Source organism: Lemur catta, chromosome 12 (assembly GCF_020740605.2).
Source record: "Lemur catta isolate mLemCat1 chromosome 12, mLemCat1.pri, whole genome shotgun sequence".
Lineage (NCBI taxonomy): Eukaryota > Metazoa > Chordata > Mammalia > Primates > Lemuridae > Lemur > Lemur catta.
Window position 1 is genome coordinate 31,757,340 of NC_059139.1, and position 25,640 is coordinate 31,782,979.

The 25,640-nt window shown below is 36.8% G+C and overlaps 1 protein-coding gene across 1 annotated transcript in view; it reads left to right on the forward strand.

Annotated features, from left to right (window-relative positions):
• ITGA1 (integrin subunit alpha 1) overlaps positions 1–25,640 on the forward strand; it is a 145,759-nt gene that overhangs the window by 65,657 nt on the left and 54,462 nt on the right. The window contains exons 3-7 of the mRNA XM_045566478.1: positions 356–468; positions 2,996–3,084; positions 3,204–3,315; positions 3,932–4,059; positions 21,116–21,264. Of these exons, the coding sequence (XP_045422434.1) occupies positions 356–468; positions 2,996–3,084; positions 3,204–3,315; positions 3,932–4,059; positions 21,116–21,264 (591 nt within the window). The remainder of the gene's footprint in view (positions 1–355; positions 469–2,995; positions 3,085–3,203; positions 3,316–3,931; positions 4,060–21,115; positions 21,265–25,640) is intronic.

Genomic DNA, 25,640 nt, shown 5'->3' on the forward strand with positions numbered 1-25,640 from the left:
AATAGTCATTTATACATCCATGTGTGCTGTGTAAACTAACACAGTAGCACATTTAGCCAATAATTTTTGATTATTTTAGCATACAATAATAATATAAAGTGATAGATAAAATAATAAAGCAAAGTCTCTGAGTTCTCTCTCCTACACACACACACACACACACACACACACACACACACATACACACACATATTTTTAATTCAAATCAATCTGCTATTTGGAGAAGGCACTCTCCTTATTTTATAAAATATTAAATTTCTAACAGAGGGTGATTATCTAAAGAATTATCATAAAATAATTAAAATAAATTGTTTCTTATTGTTCCAAAATGTTAATTGATTTATTTAACTTTCAGGGTGCTCATTGGTTCTCCTTTAGTTGGCCAGCCCCAAAACAGAACTGGAGATGTCTATAAGTGTCCAGTTGGAAGAGGTGAATCGTTACCTTGCATAAAGTTGGATCTACCAGGTATGTAAAATCAAAAAGTCTGATTTTTAATCATGCCTACTATTCTCACTGAAAACAAATTTTGATCAACTTAAAAAAATATTAGAAATAATCTATAAATATTCTTCAGTTTTCATCCAAATTCACATAGAATGACATTTTGATTTCTTCTGCCCTTAATTTGTTTTCAAAAGTCATCATGTAACATCCATAGATTTAGAATATATCACTAGTGCTATAACATTTAACTCCCTACATTGTTCAGGATTCTTTGTAAACCAGTGATATTACTAGCATGAAATAACTTTTCCAAATAAACCTGCCCATCACGTTTCCTCCACAAAATTAACTTAGTGTCTAGTTTTTAAAAGGAAATCAAATAAGAAGAATTATAATAGATACATTTAATTTTTAAAAAAGAGAATAACACGAAATAAACTTATATTAAAGTATATATTTTATAAAAATATCACTGTAGTTAGAACATGACTAAAAAATTTCTACTAGAATTATCCAGAAATTAGAACCCTGTCATTAAATACCATATTCATGTCATTAAATACCATAGAAATGATTTATACCCCACAGGTTTATTTCAGATACTGTATATTTCAGTTCTCATTATTTTCAATTTCCCATTTGTTTGTGTATTATGAACATTTTTTCCTTTACATTGATGAGCATAGTTATAATAGCTGCTTTAATATCCTTGCCTGAGAATTTCAATATCTGGAGTATCTCAACATCACTTTCCATTTGTTACCTTTCGTTGAGGTTGGGTGACATTTTCCTGTTTCTACTTACATGGAGTAATTTTGAATCATAGCCTGGCTTATGTTTTTATATTTTTGAATTACAAGTGTGAAGATTCTAGATTCTGTTATATGCTTTTGAATAGTCTTAACTTTTTGAATTAGAGGGCAATTTACTTGGCTAAACTCAATTTCCAAGCTTTCCCTTTCTTGCAGTAGAAAGGAGTTAAAATTTCTATTCAGTTCTTCTTATTTCAGCTGGGCTCTTTGGAGTCTACTCTGCACATTTACTGTTCAGGTCATGCAGGTATGACCTGACATATATGTGCATATGTTAGAACTGTTCTTTTGTGGGTCTTTTTTTCCCAAGATATCCCCCCTCACTTTGCAGCTGTTGCCATTGCCCCCAACTTCTGTCCTCTTTTTCTTCAAGACAGTAAGACTGGAAGTTGTATTTGACTTTTAGCCACTGACTAGGGCATTCCCTTAGATGGAAAAAAATCCCACAAAAAGCTCACTCAGTGTCTATCTCTTCTTTGTAGTATAGACTTCTTTCCAGTTTCTGCCTGTGTTTGGTTGCTTTATAGTGCCTTCAGATGGTTGTTTCATACATGTTTTTTCCTTAGAACTTACAGTTGTTATTTGTTATTTATAAAAGAGTTGTTCTGACAGGAACTCCTCCTCCATTACTGGAAACTGGGATAGAGTTTTCAAATTAACCTAGAGATTTTAGCTACATTGAGAACAGCAGGGAAGTTTCTGCTGTAGTCTATAATGTCCTGGGTATACTGATCCTGGACCAACCCTTATATAAAAACTCTAATCCAGATTATTCAAGATCAACGTATGTAATAGCTCAGTTCCAAGTGCTTTCAAAGCAAACCAGACTAAATCCCTGGACAAAGACCAAAGCTCACATCATGAAGTCAGACTGGCTGTTCAGGAATCTCTGTTTCCATTCCCTACTTGAAAACTATGAATAATCTTAAGGTAAGAACAACTTCTAGGCATGGACAGTCAGACAAATCTTTTTGACCTTGAATTTTGCCACTTTCTAATATTTCAGCACTCTACTAAATAGAGTTTAGAAGCTTTTGCTTTTCCTGTCTAATTTTTATTTTAATGTGAATAAGTGGAACTTCTTGCCAACATTGTCAGGTTGACATGCTTCAAGATGCAACATTCCTATTTGGAATGTCAAAAGTAGTCTCTTCATTGTGTTTCCTTTATCCACACTTCTTGGCCACTGCTCTAATCTTGTTCCAGTTTTCTTTGTAACCCCCATGATAGCTCTATGATTTTGGAAGGCCTGGTCAAAAACCTTGTGTTTGAATTTTCTTTTCTGGTCTTCTACCCATTTTCCCTTTTCTTGCCAGAAATCATGTTTCATCTTTAGTCATTTATAACAAAGTATAAGAGATTACATCCATAAGATACATAACATCTTCAATATTATGATGTTAAATACTTTATTTTTTCTAATTCACACAAAAAAAAAATGTGTGAAAAGCAATCTCATGTTCTCATTGCCTTCCTAGCTCTGCATTCTTTCACAGGTCAGCAAAACTAAACTGACTAAAACAGTGATCCAGACAAAGTTTCTGGGACATAAGCCAAATCTTCAGCCTTAGCTTGTTCGTTATATTCCTTAATAATACTTGGAAGACTATTTAGTTGAACCAAAAGAAGAATGTGCTATGATATGAGCAAGCAAATAGAACATTTTAATGAGAAGACACTTAATTTTACTTTGTGAAACTTTTTTTCACCCTCATAAAATTTTGTTCTATTTTTAGTTAATACGTCAATTCCCAATGTCACAGAAATAAAGGAAAACATGACATTTGGATCAACTTTAGTCACCAACCCAAACGGAGGGTTTCTGGTAAGAATGGAAAGAGTAATGATATTTAATGACAACAGGAGTCCTATCATTTTAAGGCTTTATAAATCTGTTATTTAATTCAGTCTTACAGTTTTTATTTATTTTTTATTTTTTAAAAGGCATGTGGGCCCTTATATGCCTATAGATGTGGACATTTGCATTATACAACTGGAATCTGTTCTGATGTCAGCCCCACATTTCAAGTTGTGAACTCCATTGCCCCTGTACAAGGTACAGATTTTATGCAATGTTCTTACATGTTTGAAAAGCCTAAGCAATGAATGAGACGTATGTATACACAGGAGCATACCAAAAAGCTTGAAGTATTTTCCCAGCTACCAGCATTACCAATTTAGGTAAATGTTTGCTTTGCCAGTATATAACTAAACCTCACTGCTATTTTTGGAATTGATATTAGTGTAAATAACCTTTACAGAGTCATGTTTTTAAGCTCATAGATAAAGATGTCCTGTTGCTTTTATTTAAAGAGTGGATCTCTTTGAGGACAGAAGTAACTTCACTTGAGATACGCACAGAATGAGAACTGTTATATAAAATTCATTTTAAGAAAACTTCCAAAGATAACTCTCATAACAATATTAATTAAAATTTAGTAGAGATGGGTTTTACTTCATACAAACTCCAAACCAATTGTTATTAAATGCAATAAGTATTGTGGTCACCTTTATTTTTTCTAAAACTCCTTTTTCTGATTATAAAAGCTATATGTTCACTTTGTAGAATGTAAGTTCACGTTTTAGAATGAGTTTGTTCAGCCATGAAAACACTTCATATACCTCTAAAGAGATAATTTCCAAATTTGAACAATTGACTACTTTTATTGCAGAATGTAGCACTCAACTGGACATAGTCATAGTGCTGGATGGTTCTAACAGTATTTACCCCTGGGAAAGTGTTACAGCTTTTTTAAATGACCTTCTTGAAAGAATGGATATTGGTCCCAAGCAGACACAGGTATGTAACTCTGCATTTTGATTTCTGTTGTTCTAAACATACAAACTTACAAATTTTTAATAGAACAGAATATTCTGGAAAACAAATTAATCAATAAAACCAAAATTAGGGATGAATTTTATATTCCATATACCTGTTCTTATTTCCAATGAAAGGTACATTACTTCAGACCATGTTATTTTCTAAATAGAATATTATGAAAGCTTCCATTTTCAATGCTTTTAGAAAATAAACCCTATAGATTTATTTTCTTCCATGTTTTTAAAATTTCAGAATATTATGGGGGTATGAATGTTTTGGTTACATGGATTGCTTTTACACTGCTTGAGACAAAGTTATAAGTGTGTCCGTCACCCAGATAATGTACAGTGTACCCATTAGGTATGATTTAACCCATCCCCTCTTCCTCCCTCCCAGCTGCATGATTTCTGTTGAGTTTTACTTCCATCTGTGCACAGGCGTGCTGATAGGTTAGTTCTAATTTAATAGTGAGTACACGTGGTGTTTGTTTTTCCATTCTTGCAATATTTCACTTAGGAGGATGGTCTTCAATTCCATCCAGATTGTTGCAAAAGGTATTAATTTATTATTTTATGGATGAGTAGTATTCCATGGTATACATATACCACATTTTATGAATCCACTCATGAACTGATGGGCACTTGAGTTGATTCTACATCTTTGCAATAATGAATTGTGGCATAATAAACATTCTAGTACAAGTGTCTTTTTGATAAAATGACTTTTTTTCCTTTGGGTAAATACCCAGTAATGGAATTGCTGGATCAAATGGTAGGTCTACTTTTAGTTCTTTGAGGAATTTCCATACTATTTTACACAGAGATTGCACTAGTTTACAGTCCCACTAAGTGTGTAAGCATCCCTTTCTCTCTGCATCCCTGCCAGCATCTGTTGTTTTAGAAATTTTTGATAAAAGCCATTCTCACTGAGGTTAGGTGATATCTCATTGTGGTTTTGATTTGCATTTCTCTGATGATTAGGGATGTTGAGCATTTTTTCATATGTTTATTGGCCTTTAGTCTGTCTTCTTTTTAAAAAGCTTTTGTTCATATCTTTTGCCCACTTTTTAATGGGGTTTTTTGATTTTTTCTTGCTGATTTGCTTGAGTTCTTTGTAGATTCTGATTATTAGCCCTTTATTGGATACATACTTTGAGAATTATTTTCTCCCATTCTTCACATTGTCTGTTTTCTCTGTTGTTTCCTTAGCTGTACAGAGCTATAAACTCATAATTTAATTCTTAATTATAAAATAAATATAGCCACTTTGGGTAATATTAGAGCAGGGTTTCAAAGTTTGTAGAAACTAATCTGACATCCCAAAGAAGACATCACACTATAATCTCTTTTCTCATGTTATTTAAATAAATTAGTAATTGACCATAGGCTATTGCTTAAAGTCTATTTTCCCCTATATTAATAATGTCTTTCCTCAAGTAAAAAGCAAATGCCCCAGGCTCTAGCTGCATAAAATCAAATAGTTGTTTGTTTTTCCTTCTCATGAGCATCCATTTCTAAATACATGCCCTTAAGGTGTTGCCACTAAAGGAAGTGGAACTTCTAACACAGCTCTTCCACTTTACTGAGATACTGAGTTTAACTTAATTACATTTAAGTAAATAAATTTAATTAATTTAATGTTTACTAAACTTATGTGGTCATATGGCCTAAAATATAGAACAGACATAATAGATAATGGGCAAAAACGTGAAGTCAGTGCATTGAGGGTGAGAATTAGCACTAGGATCAGAGTCTAAAAGGCTGCCACATGGTTTGAGGGCTGTAGAACATAGGAGACTTTAGGACCATACGTGCAGTCCAGTGATCTTCCTTTTCTTTTCTGGGAGCTCTACTTTTTTTTTCTTTTTTTTTTGAGACAGAGTCTCGCTCTGTTGCCCGGCTAGAGTGAGTGCCGTGGCGTCAGCCTAGCTCACAGCAACCTCAAACTCCTGGGCTCAAGCAATCCTCCTGCCTCAGCCTCCCAAGTAGCTGGGACTACAGGCATGCACCACCATGCCCGGCTAATTTTTTCTCTATATATTTTTAGCTGGCCAGATAATTTCTTTCTATTTTTAGTAGAGACGGGGTCTCGCTCTTGCTGAGGCTGGTCTCGAACTCCTGACCTCGAGCGATCCATCTGCCTCGGCCTCCCAGAGTGCTAGGATTACAGGCGTGAGCCACTGAGCCCGGCCATGGGAGCTCTACTTTTTAACAAATTTCTGAGGCATTGAAAAGTGATCTGACTGCATCAATGTTTTGTCACACGCTCATTAAACTTGAGACATAATACATAGATACATATATACGCACACACATGTATGTGTCTGCATGTGTGTTTATGTCTCTCTACATAGATATCTTAATATATATGTATATATAGTTTCTCAAAAGGATGGTAGTTGAAACTTTAAAATTTGAACTCAAACCTTCAAGTGAAATACCATATTGCTATGTTCTAAGGCTAAATAGGTCTCTGTAGAGAGCTAGTGGAGAGATAAGGTTATGTATATCCTACTGGACAATAGAGAACTTCTTGAAATCAGTGTAAAATCATTAAAAGGAAATAGACTTTTACTTATCACAAAATGTAAATTTTCCTGGATGCAACTTTTCATCTACAGTTGCCCTTCTCAAGTGAAATTACTAGAGGTTTGGAGGAGACATTGTGTCTCTTCTTACTATAGGACATAGGGCAGCCTGCATCTTAACAGACCACTCCAGAATTGTGACTTGCTGTTTCTTCCGGCACATATTCCACATGGACCTCTTTTTTCCCTTCCGAAGATGTCTCTCTTGTCCTGCTTTCCTCTCTTCCCCTGTCTTTTCTCTCCTTGGACAACAGGATTCCATAGAGACATAAAATTAAAGCTGGAAGGAATCTTAAAGATCATTGAGCCCCAAATCTCTATTTATGAAGGGGATATGGAGGCTAAATGACTTGCTCAAGCTCACTCTGCATGTTGATGATGGAACAGAACACACAGCTCTCTAATTGCAGTCCAGTTTTCCTTTTTTTTTTTTTCCTTTCTGAGAGTTCTACTTCTGGAGAAGTTTCAGAGTTGGCCCCATCTAACACACCTAAATAGTAGGTCTCAATCCGTTTCGTCTCATCATGACTGTCCTCTTCCTTCCTAGGGTAGCCCCTTGACTGGAACCACACCCAGCTTCCCAGTGCTCCATTCTCAACTCTGACATACCTGAAATGAAATGGCTTGCTCATGGTTCCTCTCCTCTCTCTCCACTTTTCCCCATCATGTGCTTTCTTTCTTTTCACCTGTGTTTTTGTCCTTTCCATTTAACCTTCTTGTCCAATTCTTTCTTTCCAAAGCTAATAATATTCTTGGAATTTTTTTAAATTTCTAATATTTTATAACCATCTAAACATTTGATTATACCTTTAAATTCACTTATCTGTTTTGTTCTAAACATTAATTTATTTGTAACTATTTGTGAAAATCAGTGCTGTGACATGTTTGAAGTTGCTCCATAACTTCAGAAAGACAATCCACAAGGCTATTTTAAAATAATAATCACTGCTTCAGTGAAGATCTGAGCCAGTGACTCAGTTTTGTAAAGAAATAGATAACAATCAATTGCTTATATGCTCAATTATTCCACTGCAATTTTGGTGATTTTTACTTTTAGAACTATAATTCATTTACATTTCTGTATTAAGAGTCCTAAAAGAGAAGTTATTTTGTCTGTCCACCAGAGAAATTCTAGTCTTCCAGGGTAGGCACCATGGAGTTATATGTCTTTCTTGGAGAGAACAATAACTCTATTCAGAAGAATGTGGGCCAGCCCTTGGGGCTCAGATGCTACCAGTGAACAGGAGGGAAATGAAGTTACCCTGAGGAAAAAGGGTCCAGTCATATTTACTCAGTTCCAGGACCTGATTCCACAGAGAGGCACATTTCTGAATGCAATACTGTGCACAGTGTCATTTGTAGTATTTTCTGACTTTACCCAAGGGAACCTGTTTTTTAAAGAGAGGAGCTGATTATATTTCCAAATTTTTATGTCACATTTTGCTTGCATCATTCATTGTGGAGCTCAAACATAGGTATCCATTCATTTATTCAGATGTATTGGTTAAGGGTATATATTATGTACCAGGCTCTGTGCTAGGGCTTGGATAATAGTGGAGAATAAGACAGACAAGGCCACTGCCTTAATGGCACTTCTATCTAATCCTGAGTTTCTCCAAATATGATTCATGGAATTCCTGATTCCAAATCCCCAAGGTCCTTAGACTTTACCCTAGAATCAGAATCTCTGAGGGTGAGGCTGTAGAGCCTGCATTTTAAATGAATAACTCATATGATTCTTAATCAGATTAAAATTTGAGAAACACTATACTAATGCATTATTATTATATTGATGTGTTTGTGTCTGTCTATCTGCAATTGCTGCATAAAGATTATACATGCCTCAAGAGCAAAGACTATGTCATCTTCCTATCTTTGTCAATGGCCAGCCCAGTGCTTTGCTGTGACATAGTAAGACCTCCATGAGCACTTGTTGAATAAATGTGTATATCTTAATGATTGCAGTTTTGTATTTTTCTCGGATTGATGTATACCTAATGAGACTTTATTCTTTATCTGGCATTTTAATATTCTTTTAAGTATATTACTTGGTACTTTAATGTTTTCTAATCTTTTTCTATTTTGGCCTAAGTTGTATCAATGACTAGTTTCATAAGTAATTCTCTAAAATAAAGGGATTGGGAAGGACATATGTACTTAGCCATTGCCTTTGCTAAACTACTTTTAATAGGGTTTTAAGTAGAACACATTTAAACTCTTTTTAGAGTTTGACCTTCCTTCTGTGGATTCAGAAAAGAAGTTCATTCATAGAAAATTTGGAAAGATACTTTGCCTTCAAAGAAATTTGTACTGGAAAACATGCTTATCTTTCATGTGGTCTTACAGTAATTCTTTCCTAAAACGGATAATTTCTTTGTCTTGACAACTATTTTTTTTCCTGATTGATTGCTAATGCAATTTAAATACATTTGATTTTTTATTTGTTTGTTTTTGTTCATTTCTTTTAATTAAAGCTTCCAATTCTGCCCTAAGATTGGCAGAATTAGCTTCTGGAATTTTTCCTACCCTTTACTTATCCTCTCTACCTCCATTCCTGAAAGGGGCAGTTTTAAAAATGAATTGTGAGAGAGATTACCCAAAAGAAGATGCAAGGATAGAAAGCTAAGAGCTTGAATAGGGAATTCTTAGATGCCTCATACATATCAAATTTATAAAAGCATTAAGATTATAAAGTATAGAGTTTGTAAAGAGGAATTCTCTGTAGGAAGAACCTACTGAGAAAGGCTTCAGTGGGATCAGACGACGATCTTGGTATGTGTCTGCTGGAGTTGGGACACATAGTTGACTGAGTTGGGACACATAGCCTGACTCCTGCCTGAAATATCTAAAGGGGATGACAGCAGCTGTTATGTCTAGTTGCTGACAGGCAAGTCAGAGCAAAGGTGGCTGCACTGGAATCAGCCTGCATCCCCAGAGATTGTTAGAACACAGAATGTGTGTGTTTCCCATGGACCGGCATGGGTCGCTCAAAACCAAGAGCCAGCATGAGGTCATTTTAGGGACTAACCATACAGTTTCCTGGAAGTGAGTGGATGCCTCTGTAGAGAAAGCAGAAGGCCTAGGTAATTTCTAGGAACTGAAGTAGTGAAGTGCATTCACACAGGGCAAGGATGCAGGGGAGACACCTCAATGAAGGGAGTTCTCCAAAGAACCTACAAAAAAGTTGTAAACATCTATTAGGACCTGAATCATCTTAAGATAGTACCAGTCCAGTAAGAATTTCTATACCCATCATTTTCTTCCTTACCCCTGTCCCTGGTCAGGTCAGAAATTATAGTTAGCAATCTAAGGGAAAACAGGTAGAAAAACAAATAAAGAAAAAGCCAGCCATGCCCCTTTCTCAACTACAGGCTTCTTACCTTCTGTAAGCCCTTAGTAGGAGTAGGACAAAAAATTTAACTATAAGTTGACTTTGATGTTTTGTCTTATTGGTTTTAATTTAGATAGAATCATATGAAATTATTGCCATTTTGAACTTTTTATTCTGGCCTACAAATAGAGCAATTTCATGTGATACAACCTAAATTAAAATATAGAACTTTTTTATTAACAGACATTTTAAAACTAAGAATAAGAAAAGTTGTAAAACATTTATCTTTCCATCCAGGGAGAGCAGAAGAACGTCACTAAATAAGTTGTAAAGGGATGGTGGACTACACAATAAAGGCTGTATTTTGACTATACCTCCTGAGTTTTTGTTTGCTACATTGATCAGTTATACATTTGGTACAATAGGTATAGATCTAATGTTATTCCTATTCTCTGTAGTCTTAGATTTGTCAGTTAGTAATTGTAAACAATGAAAGACAGTCTCAAAGATAAGAAGCATTACTCAAGGTATTTGTTACCTCCAAAAAGAAAAAAAGAAAGAAGAAATGAGGAATGTATGAAGGGAAGGAAGGAAGGAAGGAAGGAAAGAAGGAAGAAAGGAAAGGGGAGCAAATAAAAAATCTTACATTAACTTTTCCAGGTGACAATTAGTATACATTAGGGAAATGCAACACAATGATGGAAGCATCCACTCTAAATAGTTATTCAGAATCTCTTCCATGTTTCTGTGTGGCCCCATTAAGACTTTTGCAAGAATAGTCAAGGAATTTTTGTCAACCAATTTTTTACCCAAGACAGAGTAAAGGCTATAAAATTGCCTTTTTAAAAACCACCTATAAAAACAAATCTGAAACACTCTGAGCTTGCCATAAAAGATATGATGGTATAAACATTATGGAGGTCTTATTGATCCTCAATACCTAAACATAACATTGCTTTTAATAATAAATGAGGATGATATAAATATGTCAAATGCGAGTGCATTACCCTAAATAAAACCAGTAAATTGTGAGGCTTGATATAAAAGTGAAATATACTAATGGAACAATGTCTAGATTGTTCACATCAAAAGTGTAGCATAGCATTAAACCAGGCAAAATGAAAGAGAGAAATTAATTAAATTTTAGGAATATTATTTATCTTTCTTTTCACTGCACATTTTATGGCTATTTCCCTAGAAGCCTTAAATCTGGTGCCTGATTCATTGCTTTTAGTTCTGTATAGGAGCCTGACTTAGCCATGCAGCCATACCCCTGTCAGTCCAGCCACAGTTTCTGAACGTAGTGTAGGGAATAAGGTGAATCTTCTCTCTCGCTAGCCTCCCCATCTCCATTCTCACCTACTTCCATCTATCACATGTCCGAATAATCATGCCAAAGTCAAATTCAGATCATTTCCCTAAATAAAAATCTCTAATTGTTGCCTGCGGAATAGCATGCAAGCTCTAGAATGGACTAAAAGAGATTTGGCCACCTGGCCTGGCCATTCCCCGTGCATCCTGCTTTCCCTAGGCCCACCTCACTTCTTGTCCTTCAGTCTCTCCTTGGCCCTGGCCTTCCCTGCACACAGGTGCTGCACTCATGTTGTTCCCTTGGCCTAGATGCTCTTTTCCACCCCAGGCCTTATGCACTGGGAGAACTTAGTTAAGTTCAAATGTCACTTTCTTTGTAATTTTCTATGATTATTCCCCAACCTTTCTCAAGAAAAATATCCTCCGCTCCCAGGTTCCCATAGCATTTGCATACCATAAGCACATATTTACTTATCGCTCTTATCACTCAGTGGCATTGCTCTTTGATTTATGGGTCTGTCTCTCCTGGTAGCCTGTGAATTCCATGATGACAGGATTGTGCCTGCATCCTTTTATTTATGGAGTGCCGTCTAGAATTTCATGTGTTGCTTAGCACACGAGGCAAGTCATTTATGTTAGAAAAATGGAATTCCTGGAATTTTTGATTTCTCCTATATTAGAAATCATTATTGTAGTGACCGCTTTCTCTTACTCTGCTTCATGAAGTCACATTAATCCACTGAGCTAGAAGCTACTTGCTTGTGGGAGACTCCCGTGGGTAGCCCCTAATGTTTTGTTTCAGGCTCTTCTTTGCAGGTGTTTGCCCCTCCAGTCCCATTCACCCCAGCCCTGATTTCTCCCATAGTCCTCTCCCTTCTCCACAAATACAATGAACTAACTTTGCTTTAACCTCTCCTATCCTTGCATTTTTTGAGCCTGAGTCACTTTCATTGCAACATCTTCCATCGAGCAAGAGGCCAGCTAAAGACACCTTTTTCCTAGAACTTTATGTATTATCTATCAACTTCATGTTCCTTAGGAAATGATCATCTACCTGTGAGTCAGTCCCATTTATGTCGATCCCCACATAGTGACAAAAGGTTAAGCATGGTCTCAGCTAACATAGCTTCAGAATGTTTTGTACTGACAGTTAACTCAGATTGCAGCCTGTATTGTCATCACATTCATAACATGACTTAATCACACTTGAAGCATGTTGTAAGGCCAGGCTTTGTAGCATAGTTTGATAAAATGAAATATACATTGGCCAGACACACAGCCTCAGCTCTTGTCATGTTAAGCAATTGTACATTTTACAGAACTGTGAAAACACTCCTTGTTTTACCTTATAATTACTTCTCTAAAGAAACCACTTACTTGATAATAGTAATTGTTGAATGAAATCCCAGAAACTTAGCTCATACTGGGCATTAAAATTTTGGTGCTAGTATTATAACTCTGACTTCACAATAGAAAGTAATAATATAATTCTTAATAAATAACTCCATTCCCTCATAAGTCTTTGACTCCATATACTTTCTTAGTCTGTTTTCTTTTGTTATAATGGAATACCTGAAACTGTGTAATATATATATATATTTTTTTTTTTAAAAAAAGAATTATTTAGTTTACGATTCTGGAGGCTAGGAGGTTCAAGATCAGGTGGCTGCCTCTGGTTGGCTTTTGATGAGGGCCTTGTTCTGTGTCATGACATGGTTGAGTAGCAGAAGGGGAAGCAACCCATGCAAAGGGACCAAACATGACAGCCTCGTTTTATAATAATCTACTCTTGTGTGGTAACTAATTCAGTCCTACAGGACTGAGAAGTCCCGAGATAAAGGCATAATCCCTCTTTATGACCTATCACCTCTTCAAGGCATCACCTCCTGACACCCCATTGAGGACCAAGACTCAACCTGAGTTTTGATGGGGACAAATCATGTTCAAATCACAGAAATCCTTATAGCTACTTTAAACTCTCCTTTTTCTTAAACTCCCTTGTCATTTAAGGCATTCATTGAAATCTTAGACGTGACTTTGTTTCATGAGAGAATTATGAGAAAGGTCCTCTTTTCACAGATTTCTGACCATTGTCCTTCCTTTCATATGTTCTCACATTTACTTTTCTCCTTTTTTCTTCTCTTCCCCCAAAATAAATGAATCCATTTGGGTAATTAATTTATATTAATTCAGCAGATATTTATAAGGTATCTAACTGATCAAGTATTATGCTAGGTGTCATGACCAATAAAAAAAAAATCACTAAAATATTGTCCCTGATCTCAAAAAACTTCCAACTTAAAAATGAGGTCAAATTTTGCATTTAAATAAATACAAAACATGATAGTATGTCATAAATATAATAAGGTGAATAAAGCAGAACAATTCATTGATTTGCACAACTCTTACTACTGTAGAGCAATGTTTCCCCAACTGTTATATGAGGTGTTGAATCTTTGTTGATCCTCACAAAAGATATTTCCTTAAATAAGAACAAAATATATCACATCTTTCAATTACTAATCCACCATCATGCTTTTATTTTAAAATACTCTGAGAACATTTTCAAAAGAATTTGCTTATGAATCTGAGTAAAGAAATTGGAGACAGGAGTAAGAGAAAGCATTATTCTTTTGCACCATTTAAAATTTGTGGAATTTTTCGTATAGATTGGAGAAAGAGAGAGATGGGGGGTGGTCTTGCTGTAAAGATACACATTTACCTTTGGTTTACTCATTGTTTTTCAAGATTATTGGACCATGGAATTCTTTTTTAAAATCATATCTAGTAACATACAAAGGGATGCTAGTATTCCCTGGGAAAAAAGTGAGTGGATGTTATTAGTAGTTTGGAGGCTTAGCTGAAAACAGGATTGTAAATCTTATATTTAAGTGAAAGTTTCTAATAAGTCACAAACCTCTTGTTCGTGTAACAAAATTCATAACCAGTTGTGTGCCTGGTTTATGCTTTAGTCTGAATCAGCTCTTAGGTCTCTTTGACCTCAGATGGTAATTACCCGCGTATGTCTTTCGTTCTACTTAATCATGAAGTTCAAACCACATCTCCCCAGGAGGTAAACATGTCTGGTCCAGTTGTCTCTGAAAAGGAACTGTTCCTTCTGCTTGTGACTACTTGTCTCCCCTTGTTATAACAAGAAGAGTCTGTTACTATGTTCATCCTCCCTCTTACTCATGCCATAGCTACTCTCTTTCCAGTCTCCCATAAAGAATGTCCACATCTAACCCAGCTGCTTCTGTTAGCTGCTATCCCTGCTTACTTTTTTCCATTCAATAAAATACCTAGAATCTTTCCATCTCCATTACTCATTGTCGCCACCCTATTTAACTTCTATCCTCTGGTTTTTGTACCATTCCAATGCAATTGGCTACTTCAAGTCAAATATAATGATGACTGCTTGTTTTCTTTCTCTCAATTTCTAGAATGACTTAAATAAATTCCTTTAATTATCACCCTTGACATGTTTTCCAGGCTCAAAACTGCTTTGTTTCTTCCCATAGTATTTCATAATCTGTTGCCTGTTCTTGACCTGGCTATCTCGTTTTGGAAGCTGGATCCTCCTTCCTCCATGAGGCTTGTCAATGTATGACAGTAAATATGCTTGTGATTTTCTCCCTCCTGCCTCTCTACAAAGTGTATCCATCACTTGGCTCCCTATTGATCTTGCTATTTAATTTTCATACTTTTCTGATTTTGCTGCACATACACATGTTATGCTTGTATGAATTTGTTTCATCTGCCTTAAATTATAAGATAAGCTAGGACTGAAACTATTTCTATTGAATTGCATCTCACCAATACTCAGCACCCTTTTCCTGTAATGTTAATTAATAAATGGTGCCCTTTTGTGGACAGTACTCACAGCAGAGCAGATCTTACTCTGTCTGGTTCCTAAGGAAACAAGCCCCCCAGTATCAGCCAGGGACCTACACTGAATGTAATTTCCCTAAGATTTGAGTTTCCACTGCCCAGTCTTCTCATTTCCCACACTTCATTGTATCTCTCCATTTCTGCTTATCATTATTTCCCTGCTATCTCACTTTTCCATTTGCTTATGTGAAATGTTACAGTCATTTAGTAAGAATGTAGTAGGGTCAGCTGTGAGCAAAGCAAAACAGTAGTAAGGGATAAGAGAGTACCAAGAGCCATGACATAGTCCATGCTCTTTACCCCTGCATGCCTCTTGAAAACTTACAACATAGTTGGGGAGATAAAGCATGCACAAAAACTGTTGAGAAGAATGCAGTACTCGGCCAGGAGTGGTGGCTAACATGTGTAATCCTAGCACTCTGGGAGGCCGAGGTGGGATGATCACTTGAGGTCAGCAGTTTGAGACCAGCCTGAGCAAGAGACCCCATCTCTACTAAAAATAGAAAAAATTAGCTGGGCATGTTGGTATGTGCCTGTAGTCCCAGCTACTCGGGAGGCTAAGATAGGAGGATCGGTTGATCCCAGGAGTTTGAGGTTGCTGTGAGCTAGGCTGACACCATGGCACTCTAGCTTGGGCAACAGAATGAGACCCTGTTTCAAAAAAGAAAAAGAATGCAGTACTCACAGACTAGTTTGCTTCAGAGTCCTGAGAAGAAGAAGATCAGTATGTGCTATTGTGGCAACTAGACATGGAAAGTTTTACAGAGAAAGAGGCTCTTGAATTGAAGATTACAGAATGGGTAAAATTTAGCCCAGGTAGACGGAGAGGTAGAAGAATTTGGGAGGAGTGGAGCTCCCACTGGGAAGTCCTGAAGATGAGGGTGAACGGAGAAGGTGGGACCAAACTATTGAGGGACTGAGGGTGAGGTGCAAAAAAATTGGATTTTGACATAGGGCCCTGGTATTTCAAGGAGCAGCTTGGAGTTTTATCTATTTCCTTTTAAATTAGAATAAAAAGTTCTTTTTTAAAGTATATTTCAAAGTCATTGATGTAGGCAATAGACAGTTATTAGAGGTTTTTGAACAGGGAAATGACGTGATGAAAGCAGAATTTCAGGACAGTTAATCTGCCAGTAATATGTAGAAGGATTTGAGGGGAGTGGAAATGGCAGGAGGGAGATCAGCAGTGGGGAGACCAACCATTGCCGTGGCCCAGGTTCAAGGCAATGACATCTGGCCTGGGCTAAGGTAGAAATGAAAGAATGTAGATGGCAGCTGCCTTAGGTCCAAGTTCCCCAGAAGCAAACCCTGAGAGGAGGAGTCACATGATAGTGATTTATTTTTAAGGAAGCCTTTCCAATAGAAAATAATAAGGGGCCCGGGGAAGCAAAACAGAACAGCAACAGAGGACAAGCAAGGGTGTGTTTCAGGTGAAATCCAGGCCTCAGCTTGATCCGGAAGGGGGGAGCTAGGACTTGAGTCAAGGGTCTGGTCTCTCACTCCCTGCCCAATGCAGTACCAAGGACAGTCAGCTGAAGAGAATCTCAGGGTGGAGTTGCTTGAAGCAAAGTATGCATAACAGAAGAGGGAATAGGCCATTACAAGTTTTCTTACATCTTAAAATTTACAAAGAATAAGCTTATAGAAGTAAGACACATGTTGGAGATAAATAGACATGTGGATGATAGATAGATATAAAGCACTGATGTCTGACTTATGTTTTGAATTTTTTACTATTCCTAGTGTGAAGATAAGTGGTCCAGATAATCCAATAGTTCATAGTGGGTTCTATGAAATATGTAAAGTGTGTTGTAAATGCAAAGTAGAAACACACATCTGGAATAAAGCAGCCTTGTTTAATTGGCATGACTTCCAACTCTTCTCATGTGAACTCCTCCCCCTGTGTAATTGAGGTACTCTTTTTCCTGAGAAGTTAACAATTTATGGCAACAATTTGATTGAAATCAGTAAATGGGAACAAAGTGCACTCATTAGTAAAAAGTAGTAGTACTGTTGGACAGTACTCAAATGTGCAACCTCCTTTGAGATTCATGGTCATAACTTTAAAAGGAGACTAGACTACAAGTTGTGTGACTTTTGTCTAGCAACAGTCAGCATCGCAGAAACACATACAGAGAAGAAGATAGTTGGATTTAACCAGAGTTGGAAGTTAGCCAAGTAAGTCAATGGAGGGGAGAAAAGGTTAAAGGAATTAATTGCTTGCAAGTAAATGATTAGTGCTTGGACCATGGAATCTAAGTACCAAAAAAAAAAAGATGGTGGTATTAATGAATTCATTGGAGGTCTTGATGTGGTCAGGGTATTGATGAAAGGAGCTGAAGTTAATGGTCAGAAATAAGGACATTTGAAAATGAGATTGAGGTGCTGCAGTTTTTCCATATGACAAGGTCAAGGATAAGACCTTGGGAGTGGCTGGCATAGTGAGCTAGAGGAAAAGATTACTGAAGCTGAGGAGGCCAGAGAAATGAGAGACTAGGATGTTCAATAGATTATCCAAGTATGTGCTAAAATTTCCAAGAATAATGACAGGAGTAGGAGTAAAAACTTTCAAAGTTCCTTAGCCTCTTGCTTAATCAAATAAAAACAAAGGAAAACAAAAACAAAATAAACTCTATGAGATGTCCTGAATGGGTAAGCAATTAACTTGCACAGCAGTTTTTATTCACCTTGGTATCTAGAATTAGACATAATGATTATCTAAGTAAAGTGAGGGTGAGGGGAAACTTCCCCTTCACCCTACAAGGTTCTCTGAAAGATCAACTCACAATAAGGCAGATGAATAAGAGAAGGAGATTATTTGCCATGCACATGGGGAGAATCACAGAGTGATTACCCAGTATCTCAGTGGGGTCCAGACATTTATATACCCTCATTTTAGAGGGAAGGGGAACATGAAGAATATAGGTAATTCTATTGAGTGGCAATAAGTGTTACTAGGGAGGCTGAATAGATACTTGGGAGAATGAATGGATGGGAGAAAACAGATTGACTTATACATGATCCTCTTTGGAAGTTAAATTAACCTGAGAGACAGGAATTATATTTAAAATGATTTAGACAAGGTCTGGATCATTGAGCATTTATATATACAAAGATATCATCAAATATACATGGTTTCCCTTAATAATTATTCAGTGTCTCCCAGGATTACTAACCAAAAACTATAGGGTTATTGGAGAAAAGAATTTTAAATCTATGCAGAGAGTCATAAAAATGTTCATTACATTTAATTATAAATCAAGGAAATAACTTGAATTGGAGCCATGGGTGTGTCTTCATCCATTTTGTTATTTTTGTGTAATTAGTTGATTTTAGCCAACCTTGTTCCCAAAGAGACTTCTGGTCATCTTTATGCCAAATATAATAGCACATAGTCTTTGCAATGGTAAAGGATACTGGCTGAAAGGTACATTCATAGGACAAGGCTAACCTGCACATGGATTGAGCAGATTACATGTTCATGCAGCTTATGATGCATACTTTTTCTTACACTTGCATATGTTTTCTAGTTATTTCTTATTTATCTTATACCCAACTAAGCAACTTTAAGGGAGGAGTCATGTGTTCTATTTCTTTTTTAAAATATGATCTATTTGTGTGCCTGTTTTATCATATACTCTAATGTATCTCAATTAGCTAGCTAGCTACTCAAACTCATCAAGTAATCAAACTCATGGCAGCAGCATTTAGCAGAAGCTAACAGGGCAAGGTGACTTTAGGGAGATGCATTTTTGTTGAGAGAAAGTAGTGTGATTGAAAGAACCCTGGGATCAGGGATATACGTCTTAGACTAGATCCCCTTTCTACCCCTTCATTATGGGGAGTGTTTTAAACTCAGTTTCCTCATTTATAATAATAATAATTTATTTATAGTAATAATTTCTGTTGCTATGATTTGAATAAATTAGAGAAGAAAGTTTAAAGAGTATTAAAAATATTGCATAATGTTCTTATTTAAGCATAGTAAAATACTTGCTCCAAGATGTCTAGTATACTCTAGAAGGTAGCTCAAAGATGATAAAAAATGCTTTAAATCTGGGCTTCTCTTATGTGTTTCTGAAAATGCCAGAATATGCTTTTGGTTTGCAAAAAGACTCAGCTGTGGGAATTTATCTATAAATCATAAAATTAAGCCTGAAGTTTTCTGACAGCAGTGATATCAGCAGTGGGGACTAGAACATCAATACTGAGCATTTGTGCCACTTGGAAATAGGGTTAGACTTGGAAATAGGATTGGCTCTAAAGCAAGCACCAGAGGCAACTTTAGCCACAGGCAGAGGAGGCAATTGCCTTGGAAAAAAGGCATCCCTGTCTCAAATTATAATATTAATACTTTCCCTACCCAAGTAACAAAGTGCCTAGAATTTCTACAGTAAAGAGACATTCATTTGGAATTTCTCTTTTTTATATATATTTTTATTTCAGCATATTATGGGGGTACAAATGTTTAGGTTACGTATTTTGCCCTTGGCCTCCCACCCTTCCCCAAGTCAGAGCTTCAAGCGTGTCCATCCCCCAGACAGTGCACATCACACTCATTATATATGTATATACCCATCCCCACCTCCCCTCTCCCATCTGCTTGATGCCTGATGAATGTTAATCCTATATGTGCACTTAGGTCTTGATCAGTTAAAAAAAATTGATGGTAAGTACATGTGGTGCTTATTTTTCCATTCTTGGGATACTTCACTTAGTAGAATGGGTTCCAGCTCTATCCAGGATGATACAAGAGATGCTATATCACCATTGTTTCTTGCAGCTGAATAGTACTCCATGGTATACATATACCACATTTTATTAATCCACTCATGTGTTGATGGGATTTCTCTACTTCCAAATTTTGAGATGGGAAGGTTAAACAAAAAGTCATCTTCAGTCACAATTCTTAATGCAGATTAGTTTCCTGGTTCACATCAACCTTTAAAGGAGGGCATAAGAAAAGGATAGGAGAAACGGGCATCTCTGGAGGGTGGGAGTGGGGGAAGAGGAAGTATATGGAGCAAGGGTAATCAAATCTAGGGGCACTATCCCTTCTATGCCATTTTACTTCTTGGTGACTCTGTAGTTGGCTGCCTGCTTTATCCAATCTGTGGGAAAAGGGGAATGAAAGGAGAAAGGCAGCAGGAGAAGGAAGATAGGGAATAAGAAAGGAAGAGGGAGGTGAGAAGGGCTGATTTGGGAGAAATGAAGCTGCAGCTAAGCTAGATGAAGCACGAAGCAAGTAAGTCTGCACCCCGGTAAGATACATCCACTGCTCATTCCTCCAACCTCATCTGCTCTACTCTCCCCTTATTGCCTGGTCAGGGCTCACTAGCATTGTTTTCATTCTTAGGGTATATCTACCTCTTTTCCATCTCAGGCTTCTTCATGTACACAGTTCCCTCTGTGTGGAACCTCTGCCCTCCTAGCACCTACCCTTGAAGTCTCAACTTCTGAGAGACCTTCCCTGAGCCCCCATTTTAAATTAGGCCTCTAGGTTATACTTGCTAATAATGGCTTGTCCTGTATAGCCCTTTTGACAGTTTGCAATTGTATTTAAATGATCATGTGTTTAATCTCTCCATTCCTCTGGTTTAGAAGCTCCATGAAGGCAGAGACCATATCAGGACGTTTTATATTGTACTCCCAAAACCTACCAGAGTCATTCCATAAAATCTGTTGAATAGATAAACCAATCATTTAAGAAGTTTAATAACAGCACTTTTATCTCTTTTGTCTATGAATGTTCACAGAATGGCTATGAGTATTGCTGCCCATAGGATTTGTGTACTGAAAGATTTGTAAACTCATCTGAAACACTAAAATGTCTTATATCTGATCTGCCTGTTTAAACTGAAGAAAATTAAACAGGGAATTTTGATAGATGCATAACTCTCAGTGGCTTGGTATTTCAGGTTGGAATTGTGCAGTATGGAGAAAATGTAACCCATGAGTTCAACCTCAATAAGTATTCATCGACGGAAGAGGTACTTGTTGCAGCAAACAAGATAATCCAGAGAGGCGGCCGCCAGACTATGACAGCCCTTGGAATAGACACAGCAAGGTATATGGAAAAAAAATAAACCAAAGTAAAAGACTATTCAAAATACCTGCTCATTATTTAGCCCTTTGGGGTGTTGATTGAATGTTTAGCGTGTCAATATGTAAAGCCATATTATTTATAATTCAGGAGACTAGCTGCTAGTTACAAGATGTTTCTATAATACAGTCTCAGCATTGTTTTTACCTTTTCCTTATTACAAGGGTTTAATTGATGGAGGATCAATTTTTAAAAAATACTATTTTTTTTGCATCGAGTTCTTTGGTACTAAGACTTCATAGTAATCAATAATTGTTCCATTTATTCTTCATTTTCAGTTTCTAGGAGTCTCAATCTAAAAGAATGAATTAAAAATTAGTTCACCTCTATTCAAGTTATGTTCATATGTTTTCAATTCTTGATTTAAAGTTATTGAAGCTATCAGAAAAGAGTTTTTAAGAGGCTAAATTAAATATTATTTATTTGAAATCATTTTCAATGCAAAGATTGAGAGATGGAAAGAATTTTATCATTTGTATGCTTTCTTTCTCTTTCTTTCCTTTCTCTAAATTCTCTCCAGTTTACAATTCTTCCTTCCTCCCTTCTGCACTTTCTTTCATAGGGAACCCATAACCACTCTGTGGTTGAATTTTATATTATGAGAACCAGCAGAACTGTTCTCTCTCACAAATCTAGAACATTTCATTTCCTGTATTTCCTCTGATCTCATTCAGCTCTTATCCCTTGCTGTTTCTCCCCTTAGTCACCATTAAAACTAGAAAAATTTTGAACAAAAACCAAACAATACCAAAATCAAAGGAAATCTAATAAGTAATTTGACTAATATTAAGAATCCTTCTGTTAAATGTCAGCTTCTAGACTCTCACCTGATTTTCAAGAGCTAATTACCCATGCTGTCCCTTCACCTCCCTTCTGAGGGCAGTGTTTTCAGGAGGTTAAAATAGTTCATATACATATTCCAAAGAATGGGTTGTATATTCAAAAATTTAAAATTTCATGTGCAACTTTTAACTCATAGATGTTAGAAAAGCATGTGGTTCTAGTTATATGGGGCCCAAGAGAAAATAACCACAAACAGATGGGGTAATTTGACATTTACCTACCCATAGGATCACCAATTTACATGCACAAAGAGTGCACATGTTTAGGTGTACTGAATGCACCCTCTTCAATAATTGACTAAATGTGACTGCACATTCAAAGTAAATCAAAATGCTCTTTGAAACCTCTGAGCCTGCAGGGAGCTGCGCATTTTCCAAAGGCAACCACTTAAGAATGAATATTCATCTTTGACAAGTAACTGAAGAAATATTCCGGCTGCTTTTGCTCCTGCATAAATACCACTCTAAATACCATGTCCCTATATGGTTTTTGCCTCAGTGTTTCACAGAAAGTCTAGCTGTAGGACACAGAGTTTATTGAGTTTTGATTATACATAAAAAGTCCACAGTGATAATACTGTCTTTCTCATATATTAATTAGTTTTTCATGTTTAGGCACAATTTTAATTGATTTTTTTATTACTTTCAGGCAGGGCCAGTTGCAAACAATATTTTTAAGAATCCTTTACATCCATTTTCAGTAACTCCCAGTTCAAATTTTTTTGTGTGTGTTCCCTTCTCCCTATCCCACATTTTTATTCTTGTCAATAGGCTTGCAGTATTTAATCATAAAGCCTGGAATCTCCTGTCCCAAAAGAATGGTATATTTTAATTTTCCTGGTATATTTTAATTTTTAAAAGCATGCAAGGAAGTCAATGCTTAATTTCAACACGGGACACTGGATACTGTTATTTTAGGGACAAGGACAATTTGTTAAGAAATATTTTGAAACAGAAAGGATATACTTGGGAGTTCTGCCAGTGGCTACTCTTCCGTTACATAAAACCAGCCCTGGTCTCTAGGAAGCTAGAATTTCTTTAAGAAAAGTTTTTGTTTTTTGAGACAGAGTCTCCCTCTGTTGCCCAGGCTAGAGTGCTGTGGCGTCAGCCTGGCTCACAGCAACCTCAAACTCCTGGGCTCAAGAGATCCTTCTGCCTCAGCCTCCCGAGTAGCTGGGACCACACGCATGTGCCACCATGCCCAGCTAATTTTTTCTATATATTTTTAGTTGTCCAGCTAATTTCCTTCTAATTTTTAGTAGAGATGGGGGTCTCGCTCTTGCTTTGGCTGGTCTTGAACTCCTGAGCTCAAGCAATCCTCCCGCCTCGGCCTCCCAAAGTGCTAGGATTACAGGCGTGAGCCACCGTGCCTGGCCAAGAAATGTCTTTTAATCATCTCCTTCAGGTGACATTCATTTAGTTCAGTTGTAACCTTGATCTTTAAGAGAATTGGGAAGTTTTGGTGATCCTCTAAAGAATTTGAATTGCAAAAAGGATTAAATCTCATATGATATCCATGTCCAAACTGCTTTTAAAGACATGCCTTTAACATCAGTTTTTGCCTTTGATTGTGCATATAAAAAAGTGAGAAATATTTTATAGTATATTAAATAAAAATTATTCATGACACTTGTTAAAGATGATAAGGAAGACTTCATTCAAGAGAGACCGCTGCAGTGGGGTAGTAGCAGAGAAGAGAGATTGGACTCAGCTTCAAATATAAGGACAGGTGGGGATTTATAGCCAAGGAGCAGGGTGGGGGTCAGTGGATGGAAAATTACTAAGAGGAAACATTAAGGGAGGGGCTTTCTTTCTTAAGGCAGATGAATAATAGGAAAAATCAAACTGTTTTTCAATACTCTCAACACTTCACTTCTGACACCAAATGTGTGGAGTATTTTTCCTCACACTGATCAGTTATCTGACACCATCTAGGTATCCTAAAATTCAATGCAATTCTGACACCAAGCAGAGTTAGTACAGACTTCCACAGGTTAAGGGCTCAGTCCCACAAGACTGTCCCCCGACTTTAGATGCCAGTTGTAATCAGTAGGTTTTCAGGTTACCCATAACGGCTGTTGAACTTGGCTATAAGTCAGAGGTTCCTAGAATGCTCTTCTTAAGTTTAATCATTTGCTAGAGTGGCTCACAGAACTCAGGAAAACAGTTTGCTTACTATTATCCACATATTATAAAAGGATACGTCTCAGGAACAGCAAGAGATTCATTGGGAAGGCAAACAGCTCAGAGCTTTCACTGCCGTCTTGGGGCAAACCACCCTCCATGTATTCAGCAGCCTGGAAGTTCTCTGCACCCGACAGTTCAGGAATCTGTATGGCGGCTTAATCACATAGGCATGATTGATTACTAACTCAATCTCTAACCCCTCTCTCCTTCCTGGAGAATGGGAATTACCTCCTTCCAGGTAATTCCGACAGGTTAGGAACTCTCTGTCAGGAACCCAGGTTAAAGAACAAATATTAGAACAAAAGATGTACCTAGCACCCCTATCACTCAGGAAATTACAAGAGTTTTGGAAACTCTATGCCAGAAACCAGGGTAGAGACCAAATATATATCTCTAACTTGTTAAAAGAAAATCTTTAGACAAATTAGATTTAACAGAGTTTATTTAACAAAGAATGATTTACGAACCAGGCAGCACTCAGAACCAGAGGAGGTTCAGAGAACTCCACTTTAGCAGCATGAGCAGCAGAATTTTATATTTTGAATGCAGAAAGAAAAGTAAAGAAATGACTTGATTGGCTACAGCTAGGCATTCGCCTTATTTGAGTAAAATATGGTGGAAAGTCCCTAGTTAGAGATTAGTTGGAAGTTTCTGATTGATAAAGTCTCTAGTTAGAGGTTAGTTGGTGGTTTCTGATTGGTAAAATTTAAGTTTTGTTTTACTATTTACATTGAATTGGCTTTGGTTTGCTTACATAGGAAAAAAGCACTGGAGTCGTCTCAGCCTAATGGCCTATCAATTAAATATTTTTAATGTATTATATCACAATATCACAGGCCAGGATGATAAGATTTCGAGGGTGGAGAATGAGGGATTTGATCAGATACCAAAGGTGGGGGATTTTCACTATCTGACTCAGCAGTATTCTTGCTAAAACCAGACTGAATGGGCCAAAGTCAGAGCCTGAGGTCAGAGCGTAGTCTGGAAGAGGACTTAGAGAAGCCTGACTCAGTTCTAGTCAAGGAGAGAGTCTGTCAGATATAGAGGGCAGAGACACACAGTTCCCCAGTTGTTTTTAAAAAATAGAATTTGTCTTTCTTTTGAAAAATTTAAGAACAATGGACAGTATAAAAAATAGTACCACAAAATCCTGTGTATCCATCACATAGAATTGACAGTTGTCAACATCCCATCATATTTGCTTTAAGTCTTTTTAAAGGAAAAATAATCACAGATAAAATCCCTTTGCCCACATCACCAGGATCCTCTCCCCCTGCTCAAAGATACCTACTATTGTGCATTTGCTGTGTA